The following is a 10,912-nucleotide window of genomic DNA, read 5'->3' on the forward strand; positions in this document are numbered from 1 at the left end:
TTTGACTTTGTCTTTGCTTTGTTAAACATTTTGCTGTTAAAACTCTTTAAAATTATTATCTCATTAATTTAGTAGTTTTGTTCGGTTTAATCTTAGTTTATGTAGATTTAAGTACACACGCACACACATACTATATAGTTGTATATATCTGTATATGTATATGTATGTGTTTGCTTGTATTGTATATAAGTATTGTTGTATGGTACTTGTGTGTTCGGTACTCGAATTCGCATTCGTATTCGCATTCGCATTCGTAATTGTGTGTATATTTAGTTAAAGTAATTTGTTTAAAGTAATTGCGTTTACATTATATTTCTATTGAAGTTGCTCTCTTTAATTCTCTTTAATTTGACACTAATTTTAGGTTTCAATTTGTTTTTAAACTTTATTCCATTAAATTTAACATTTCTTTTGAATTTTTGTTTTTGGTTTTTTTCCTTTCATTTTCTTCTGTGGAAATAAAACATCGCATTGAAAATATTCGCTCCGTTTATTATCAGTAAAAAATAAAATCGTGTGGCACGGGCACGAGTGTGCACTGTAGACGCGACACAGCTCGTTCTCGTATAAGTTCACAGTTAGTCCCTAAAGATCGGTATAGTCGTACGTCTGTACGAGTACGGGTATGCATTCGTGTACGGGTATACATTCGATGCGGTGTGTGCATCAACTACGCAAAGATTAATGGGTTCCATCCTCAAGGTCTCTTTAAAAGAAGGAGGCGGGGCACATCGAAGGCGGTCGGGATGGACTGGGACCGTGGTCAGTGGGCAGCCGCAGCTGGAGGAGGTCACTGGGTTAGACGCCTTGGGCGAGACTCTCCTTGGACAGCGCCAGGAGGGGCTGGTGCTGGTGCTGGTCGACGGCCTGGTGGTGCGGAATGATGAAGGGCGAGGCCAGCATCTGCAAGGGCCTGCAAGGGAGTCATTCGATGTGGAACTCTGCGATGGGGGCGTGGCTGGAAGGGGAAGGGTGCACTCACTCTGCATAGCTGGATGCTGTCACCACAGGCTGTCGAACCGAGTGCAATGCCTGCGAATTCTTGGCTCTGGCCAGCAGACTCATCACCGTTCGTTTGGTGGGATTCATGCCAGTACGGGGAACGCCCAACAACGGACGCTTGCGTCCCAGGCCGCCACCTGCCAAGAGCCGAATCGGGATTAGCCTTTGGGGAAACGGGGGGCGAACGGAAGCTGCAAATGGAGCTGGTCACTCACCTATGTTGATGGTCTTGACGTTGCGCAGTGCGGGATGGAGGAGAGCTGAGCCAGGCGGCTCCAGCAGCGTCAGTGTGGATGTGGCTGCCTCTCCGTCTGCGCAGTTGGGCAGCTGCAGGGCCGCGGCACTCGCCTGCGTGGTAGGCAGCCCGGCCATTGTTGCACCAACCCCGGCCGCCGGCTTCAGAAGTCCTCCGATTCCAGCTGCTGTTAGCTGGTGCTGCAGCGCCACTGCCATGGCTGTGGTGTGCACTGTGGGTGCAGATAGGGGGGGGAATGTGGGCGTGAGTGACAGCTTGAAGATTACTGAGAGGATGGGAAAGAAATTGTCCTGGGATGGGGACCAAGACCAAGGGAAGCTCCCCAATCGGAAACAATAATTCCCTATTATTCATCCCAATACCAAGACCAATTCTTCCTCCAATCCGGACTTACGTGCCGCTGCCGCTGCCGGAGTGGCCTGTCCGGACAGATGCTCCCCGCAGGCTGCCGCTGCCGCTGCACTGGCTCCGCCGTGGGCCTGCTGCAGAAGCTGGTGGAAGTGTGACGGCTGGGCGTGGGCGTGGGCGTGGGGATGGCCGTGATGATGGTGATGATGGTGGTGCTGGTGTGGATGGGCATGGGCATGGCTGTGGGCATGCTCGGTGGTGGTGGTGATGCTGATGCTGCCGCAGGCAGGGGAGCAGTCTAGCTTGTCCGGTGAGAGGCAGTCCATGCCACTGATGTCATTGTCCGATTTGTCATCGTTCGATGTGTCCATGTCCGCCAGGCCACCGGCAAGACCACGGCAGGTGTTGACGACACTCGGATTGGGATTCGTGCCCGTACCCGTGCCCGTGCCCGTGCTGGTGCTGGTGGTGGGGCTCTGGGAGTCATCCAGGTGCGTGGCCAGACCCGGCGTGGACGTGAGCGCCTGCATCTCCCACATCTGCTCCTGGCGGATATCATCGTGGTAGTCCTGCGGGACACAGAAGTATATCAAATGGGAGTGGCACTGGGATTAGCCATGGAGCACACCTCTGCGGAGCAATTAAATTTAATTCTCGCTTTTCTCATTCTCTCTCTCAATCTCTTTGAGATTCTTCCACTGTCTCTCGTAATAAATGCGAATTTTATTGGATGTCAATTAAAAGTTTTCCGAGAGCGTCCCAGGCACAGGCGACCCACGCCTCCAGGCAATGCCTCTCCTGCCCGCAGGATGCGTGCGCGTCGAGGCAGACGCACATATCTGGGAGTGCTTAATGCAATTAAATGGGCGGGCCTGGCACTGCAGGCCACCTCTGGGATACACACCCGCCGGTTGGCAGTCGAGTCGAGGCGAGTCGAGTGGATGGATACACATTCCATTAACCAGTTGACTTGCTTATGAGTATCTCTAGATTTAGCACTGAATCGGATGCAACATACTCTCTCCACTCTACTCCACCCTCTCTCCCCCCCCCCCGCCCCTTTTTCAATCCCCAAAGAAGTGACACGTATGGCAACATTTTATGGGACTCTCCCTCCCTCCCTCTGCGGCACACATAAATCGCGATTGCAGACGCCATAAACAATTTCCAGCCAGGTGAGCGAGGCTTAAATATGTCGCAGATGAGATTTGGTTAGACACTCCACAATCCTGTCCTACCTCTGACACACACACACTCACACACACACGCAGCTCGGTGAAAACCCAGCAATTTATCTAAATTGAAACAGTTTCTCTTCGGCTTTGTTTCTCCCTCTTTTTGGAGATATCAAATAATTTCTATGCAAATTTTCGTCGTGTGTAATCAGATCGGAATAACTCAGGGGGGAGATGCGAGAGACCAGCAGCAGGAGACAGTTTTTTATGGTGCCGACAGCTGCCAGTCAAAGGTTGGCCAGGATGTCAATATATTAGATTACCCTCAACCACAGCCCCCCTCCCCCAAGCCCCTTACAGATGGTGGCAAGATGGTTAAGCCCTGGCTCAAAGCAATGCCGCAGCTTAGGCATGTGCGAGGTGAGAATTGAATTTTGAGGGAGAATACAGATCAAAGCTGGAGATTAGAGAGCACACACACAATTATAAACAACGGCAGCTTACTTTCAGGGTACAGTACCCTGTGAAGACCTCATCTATCCCATTCGACAGTTGTCTTTAGGATACTTCATATTTGTTATCCTGTCAGGTGTTATTTAATCTAATAACCCCTCATCTTTCCCCAAGCAAGAAGCGATTTTCACACATTATGAGCATTACAAGTGAATGTTATGTATCAAAGCACCCAGACATAAATATTTTGTGTATTTCATATGAAATTACTACACAGACCTAATTCGAACAGAGTTGGTTTGGCAATCTTTGACATCCCCGATTGAGTTAGCAGTAGAAATTGATTGGACAGTGCTATCACTGGCAGCATAACTGGTTTATGTCAAGACGGTGAATCCACAGACTCATTGCGAAACCAACTCAATCGGTTGGAATTCGGTCGGATTTAGATTCAATAAATTTCCAACAAATTAAATATATATGTATATATTTACTTGAAAGAGTTTTTTGTATTTAGATTAGTTCTATCTAACTTCTAACGTGGTGACGATCCTATTTTTTCTCTGAGTGCAAAGATTTGATGCCGGTTTGTAAGACTATTCGATTACTACTCATTCCCACTATAAAGTAAGCCAGATAAGAGAAGAGTTTAATTATAATTCGATTAAAGATTAAAGATAACTCGTACAACCAGTTGTACGCTGCTCATTTGAAATTCTCTGATAAATTGCAAGCTCCTTGTATAGATGTCCTGGAACCCATTTTAAATTGCTTCATGTCCACCTACCACTTGCATCTTGCATCTTAAAGAAGATATAAATATAGTATGCGCTCGCCAGGCGAGTGAGGATAATGCCCAGAACGTGGCCTGCTGGATATAGATAGAAACGGTTAACATTTGTGTCTCAAGTGGATCTGGTGCCAGAGAGAAGGAGAGAGAGCGTGAGAGAGAACCCTCCCCCACACACACACACACACACACTAAGGGAGTGCGCGATGGCGATGGCGTGTCGAGAGCCACACAATGGACGGAGGAAGATGCCAGGCAAGTTTGTGCAGCGCGTGCCGTGAGGCAGGCGAATGGTAGTGGTCCAGGCAGCCGCCAAGCACTTGCAGGGGCTGAGGGGGTGGGGCTGGTGTGGGAAATGTAATTACAGCACAATGCAATTTAGTCAGTGAGAGGAGGAGAGATAGCGACAGATAGACAAGGACAGAGAGAGAAACGGCGAATTCTCGCTGTATGGCAGGAGGACACGACAACACGGAAGCTGTAGTCGATAACTAGAGCAACCTTGGAGCAATCGTGCTCCTCCGTGCATCCTGCTACTGCCTCGGAAAGCGCCTTTGCCATAACATTAAGTTCCGTGCTCGACAAAACTTTAAGATGTTCATTTGCCTGCCCCGGCTACTGGGGAAACTTTAATCATTAATGGGTATTACAGACAAACAAAGGGAACCAAAGGAAAGCAAAGCCCCTGAGTCCCTCCGAAATAAAAGGGTCAGGGTCCACTACTCACCGGAACCAGAAACCGACGCACTTCCGCCAGGGCATAGGCGATGCGGGCATGGGCCTCGGCTGGGGCGGCGAACGTCGATATCTCCACGTGCAGGTCCTCGAAGAGATGGGCATACCGATTGTCGCCGCTGGCGCGCAGGTCCTCCTCCTTCCGCCGGTCGCGCATCGACCCGCGGCCCAGCACGGCCATCTTGCACATGGTGTCCTCCTGGAGGCGCTTCATCGAATTGCCCTTGGGTCCCAGCAGTTTGCCAACGAAATTAAACTAGAAAATAAGCGAAATGTTCCTGGCGTCAGTAATCAGACGCCTTCTCCTTCCTTCTCCCATCTATTGGCTCTCACTCACCTTGGGGTGATCCCTCACGGGCACGGCCACTTTGACGGCCACCTTCACGGGCTTATCGCGGGTGATGTCCAGCATTTTGAGTTTCTCTGTGCGACGGAGTAGGATACAAGGAAATGCAATTAACTCGCATGGCGGAAAACTAAGGTAAAACTATCACAATGTTCCCTCCCTAAACATTCCTCCCTCATAAGTATGCTGGGGACATAAAAAGTTCATCGGATAATCCCTTCCACTGCTTGACAGGGGCCGCCTGCCTGCCCACACCAGAGACATCGCTGAGACATTTGCAAACATTTGTCGAAGCCGTTAAGACAGCGTTAACCCGACCAGAGATGGATACTTTCCAAAGGGGAAGGGAATGGGCCACCATATCGTACCAGGCTTCTGGTCATTGTACGTTTGTCTCTCCGTTTCAGCTGTTTGTAACTAATTAAGCAAAATGCTTCTTCACACCCACAAAACAGGGGGCGTGGAATGGCATGGGGGGGCGGGGTAAATCTGTTGACAAGCCCAAACATGAAAACATTTTTGTTTGCTCTTCAGCTCAGGCGCAAGTCTTGGCAGGCGGCAAGGACTCACGGGTACACAGACACGCCCACAGACACAGGGTTAGAGCAAGAGTGATAGAGAGGCAAAAAAACACACACACACACGTAGAGACAGAGACATCGTCGGCACTCATTAGCAGGCGAAATGGCTTTCTTAACACCTTTTGTCGTTGCCTTGTGCATGAAATGCAACATTTGCATGTCTCCTGCCCCATTCATGCCCCATCTATGCCCCAGCCCCCTCTTGTCGACCCTGTGAGAGATTTTGTATCCCCTTATAGACCCCACCTCTGTTGTCGCAGGACTGCTGACTGCCTTGTCAGTGGCAGGAACATGCATAAGTAGCTGGCAGTTGTCAGCAGAGTGCACTTTGATGGGGCACCAACCAGCCAGGGCCAGGCAAGGCAGGACGTGCGACTATTTTTGGTGCAGTGGCAGGGGGGCAAATGGTGCAAGTGCATATCTGTGTTGATGGCTCAAGACTGAAGCAGCAGCAGCAACAGGAGAAGAGGTAGCGAGCAGTATCACAATATTTACGGGAACCACATAAATACGAAGGCCCCCCCCATGGGATCCCTGCTTCCGTTCTTTCCGCTTGATTAATTACATTCCGCCGAGTTATCCTTCATAAAAGGTTTCCCGTGTTCGGCTCCTGTTGCCTGTTCGGTCGGGAATTAGATTAATTTCCATTTCATTTAGCAATTTAATGTACATCTGGAAAAGTCGAGAAAACGTCCTCTATGCTACTCGGCATCCGCAATTAAAAGCATTTCACCATCAATTTAAGCCAGTTCGAATAACTTTACACTTCATTTCGAATTTTATATAGGCTTATGTATTGTTTGCTTTAATCAAACAACATCGGCTGGGACCGACGCTGGCCGGAGCGGGGCCGGGGGCGGTGGAGGGGGAGTGATAATTGCATAATGACTGCAGCTGGCCAGCCGCAAAAGCGTTTTAAATGGTTCTCTCTTAGCCATCGAGTATGGAAATGTATTGATTTACCTGTCCTGTGGTGTCCTTACCCGTCGATTCACGTCCTGCCAGGAGAAACGGCCAAACCAATAACAGTAATAATAATTACATTTCGCTTACGGCCATGGCCATAATTATTTCATCCGCCCGCATCGAGGAAAACTTCCGATGCCCTTACAGTTTCTCCATTTCCCAATTTCCCAATATCCCAATTTCCATTTTCCACTTTTGGTTCGACATTACAGGGATCGCATGGGATCCCATGGCACGAACACGATTTTGGCTGCTGGCACAGCCTAATCTCCACTAATTTATGGCCCGGACGGCCATTAACGTAATTAGGTATGCATTTCAGGTCCACCTGGGGCCCCTCCCCCCTCCCCCCTCCAACCACCATTCCTGCACTTATCAGATTGCAGCGAGGGATGCCGGTGGATGAAGGTGCCTTCGCGCCTGGCAACGAGTCAGACACCGAGGGGAGTGCCCGCACTCAGTTAGGCACCTGATGGTGTAAATCAGATTTAAATATCAACTTGCCACAGCCACAACAGACCTTAGGAACTGCTACTAGTACTTCCTGCCAATCCACCACCCCCTGGGGCAGATGCTAAACATTTGCTCTGTCATTGCAATTGTTTCCGGTGGCAGTTTTTGTTGCCACCTTTTGTTGTTGCTGCTGCACTGTGAAAAAAGAAACCACGAATAACGACTATGCCTTGGCAGATGCTCGCACGATTGCTAGTCCCATTTCAGGTTATATTTTATTTGCTTGGCGATCCTGTTCGTATTTGGGGCAGAGATAGATAGATATTGCCTGTAGAAATGGTGGTAGCTAAAACTTTATCTTTTTTTAAATGAATGTGAAATTAGCTCGTTTTCTCTGGATTTGGTAGAAATATATAAGACGATTATATATGCTAGGACGTTAGATCATAAACACGATTCTGGGTGTCCTGTTTTTTTTCCCAGTGTGCTCCTGCTACTTTCTGTTTGGTTTGCCGTTCCTTCTGTTTGCCATATTTTCTACATTCCTTTTGTGTGCTGCCTTCGTTTGGCTTTTCCAGGTCATTTGCTCATCCGGAACAGCGGAAAAGCTCTGTCCGGAGCGCCTGCCTACGCCGGCAACGGTCCGTCTCTGACTGTCTTCCCCTCCGACTGTTGCTTTGTCGCTGCCTTGGGCGGCGCAGGCACTTGTGCCGACACCACCCCTCTGACCCTATCCCAGGGGCTGGAAAGAGCAGGAACCCTCTTCAGAGCGATGACGTTGTCGGTAGGCATGATTTACAATCCGTTTACGACTTGAACTTCTAGGCTGGGCACCTGTCCGGCTAAGGTCACGAGGGGAATGGAGATTGTATTGGAATACAACCGACAAATTATTCAATTTCAAAGTTTCCCTTCGACATGCCCCCAGAGGGCATGCCAGTTTAATCAACATTTGGTCCGTGTTAATGTCTTTGGCCATTTCTCGGCTTTCGGCCAGAACCGAAATTGATAGTCCATTTAAGCGATTTTCGACAGGACAACGATGATGTCTTCTCACTCTGTTTGGTTTAACATTTCCCCAGGGCCGGATTACACCCGGAATGCGTCTCGTTAGCCGAAACAAAAGTAAAAATAATCATAAAAAGCGAAACAAGAAAAGAATCCTCTGCCCAGAAGCTTAAATGTCAAATGGGGCGCTCCATCTTCCATGTCTCGTTTATTGTATCCCCTTTTTATGCACAGTTCCCTTCCTTCTCCATTCCACCGCTGTACGAATACTGGAGTATTCTGTGTTGACGACAATCTGTAATCCAATGTTATTTCTTTTTCTCTCTGTTTAAATTTCCAGTATTGCGTGGATTAGATTTAAGGGCGAGGGTGTGCTGTTCCTTTGATGGATACCACTGCTATATGTATTCCGACGCGCCTCTCTGTGGATCCATTCCATCGCCTCCCCTCCATTCGGATTCCCTTTAAAGTTAAGCTTCTTCGGGCACTGATCCGACTTGAGTTGAATTGAATTTTGAGTTCAAATGAAAGGCAAAAAGGGACACACTACAATACATAGTTTTGTTTTGTTGTTTTCGCACATGACGTAATCGACTTCTGTGTGTTTATGATTACATTTATCCCACCCCAGTGGACTCCTCTAGCCCTACGACTATGTGTGCTTTTCGCTATCGGTATCAGCCAGTGTGACGACAGTTTTTACGATGGATGCCAGGATGCCCGCTCGCTTTTATGTCCTTCCTTAACTTTTGCGTAAACAAGTCGAAAGTCGAAAAGGTGGAATAGAAAAAAGAAGCCCCCATTTCCCCCTCCCCGCAGCGCACCCCACCGCACAAATGGAGCAGCCAGGAGGGAAAGCGAGACAGATAGAGGGGAGTTGGGATTTTTCTAAATGCCCTCAAAGCACATGGAAAGAGGCAGGACAGGGGAGAATCAACATAACGGGGCTGGCTTCTCCTCTGCTTACTTGACGTTCCCTTGTACCCTGTACGGTATACGATATGACTGGAACCTCGTACCACGATATAAAAGGTGACGTAAGGGCGCTAGAAATGGGTGATCCCCAAAGAAATCACAGCGAACAATAGTTAATAGCTGACCTATTCGAATTTTATAAGTATGCTTCCCCCCAATTCTATAGTGGATTACGAAATTTTTCAACGGTCTCAAAATTCTGTACCGCACTGTAAGAACGAATCTATTATGTGTGCCTCAGTTAATGTCGACAACCGTCGCCAACTTCTTGGCAATTCTCAGCAATGATATAAGCCACATACCTGAACCTTTCAGGGCCCTTTCCTCCTGTGAGCTTAAACCAGCTTTAGCCTCCATCTTTTGTTGCTTTTGTTGCGGTAGACGACTGCAAAGTGAAAGAATGTGAATAATCTATATGAGCATGTAATAATAGTTTGAGGCCAAAAGGGATTCGTCCTTTCAAGTTTTCAGCTAAGCCATCCCAACCGGCTCAGGACCCCCATGCCCATGCCCGTGTCTCTACCTTTTAGCCTCTCGGCTTCTCAGGCCGCCCATCCGCCCCTTTTCTTGTCCCACCCATCATCCCAGCCAAAATCTTGCGGTAAGCTCGTGTAAAAAGCTTAAGGAAAACTTTGTAAAATTTTTATCATAATGCAGCTGACAAAAACCCTCCAACACTGTAAATACTTACCAAAGTGAGGGGGCCGCACGGAGGCGGATAAAAGAATTTTGTTTCAAATCTGTGGATAAGTTCCCTAATGAAATAAGCCCGAGCAAAAGTTGCTCAAAATTTTCATGCATATCCCAGCAGACAATCGAAAGTTTCGCTTTTCTAACCCCGTGGAGTGAGTGGAGTGTAGCTTGCCCGAATCTATATGAATATTGATTGCTGCCGTCGGTGATCCTAGAGCTTTGTGTATTCAGGGCAGATTGGATTTCTCTGTGTGGCTCTGGCAAGCCATCTTCTGCCATTCATCGAAAGCAAACCTAACATCTGCCCCATTTCGATTGCGAAGTATCGGTTTTCATACCAGTTGACAGCAAATATTGCGGCCAAATTCCAGGCGACATGAAAGAGAAACTCTATTCAAACTCAAAATAAACTCATCCTGCCCCATATCACTCACACTCACACACACACGCCCACACCCCACCCAAACAGCCATAGAAGCATAACAACTTGTTTGATAGTCGAAGCGTAAGTGGTGACCCCGATGCTTTGTGCTCTGGGATAATTGGCCACCATGCCCCATTAAGTCCCAGAGACCATCAACCATAGACCATAAATTCGCAATCTAAATCTATATCTGCTGCTCCTGTTGCAATCGAGAATCTAAATTGTTAATCTAAAAAACATGAATTAAAATTTTCAGTTCCATAAAATCCTCAGTCATGCTGCCTAATTACCTTTTACGATGATTTGAAATATTTGTTCGACAACGCCCAATTTTCCCCCCACCCCACGGGCTGTTAAGCCAAGGAGGAACTACCTGAAAAATTGATGAAGGCTGGAAAAAGTGCTGGTGTGGGGTACGCGGGTGAGCCTTACTGCCGGAAAGGGGCAAAAGTTCTTAAAATTAATGACAGCTCAAGCACCTCCAAATCTGCGCCAATGTTTGTTTTTGCGTTTACGTTTGCTTTTGCTTTTGCTTTGGTTGCTTCTTTTTCACCCTCTCCTGCACCCCCACCAGCCAACCATCACTGAGTTTGACGGATTTGTGCGCAGTTTCAGATTAATGCTGCGATTATTGTTTACCGTTGGAATTACGCACTGTGGGACTGATAGGTGTTGTTGGCCCACATTCAGGTTTGGCTTTCGCCTGA

General features: G+C 48.0%; 1 protein-coding gene across 1 annotated transcript; it reads right to left on the reverse strand.

The window, feature by feature from the left end:
- Positions 1-162: 162 nt before the first annotated feature.
- On the reverse strand, positions 163-9,445 carry LOC6592389. The gene is made up of 7 exons (XM_026986735.1): positions 9,391-9,445; positions 5,097-5,182; positions 4,752-5,015; positions 1,653-2,175; positions 1,218-1,469; positions 983-1,139; positions 163-913 (listed from the first exon to the last, which is right to left on the reverse strand). Exons 1-7 carry the CDS (start codon positions 9,443-9,445, stop codon positions 799-801), a joined length of 1,452 nt encoding a protein of 483 aa, XP_026842536.1. The 3' UTR covers positions 163-798.
- Positions 9,446-10,912: the final 1,467 nt, after the last annotated feature.

The sequence above is a fragment of the Drosophila persimilis genome, unplaced genomic scaffold, assembly GCF_003286085.1.
Source record: "Drosophila persimilis strain 14011-0111.01,24,50 unplaced genomic scaffold, DperRS2 tig00000002-arrow-pilon, whole genome shotgun sequence".
NCBI classification, from domain to species: domain Eukaryota; kingdom Metazoa; phylum Arthropoda; class Insecta; order Diptera; family Drosophilidae; genus Drosophila; species Drosophila persimilis.

Excerpts from the sequence above, each read along its gene's own strand:
- LOC6592389 (XM_026986735.1), bottom strand. The coding sequence starts at position 9,445 with ATGGAGGCTAAAGCTGGTTTAAGCTCACAGGAGGAAAGGGCCCTGAAA. Across the intron at positions 5,183-9,390 it reads AAGGGCCCTGAAAGGTTCAG|AGAAACTCAAAATGCTGGAC; the intron begins GTATGTGGCTTA and ends TCCGTCGCACAG. Across the intron at positions 5,016-5,096 it reads CCGTGAGGGATCACCCCAAG|TTTAATTTCGTTGGCAAACT; the intron begins GTGAGTGAGAGC and ends CTTATTTTCTAG.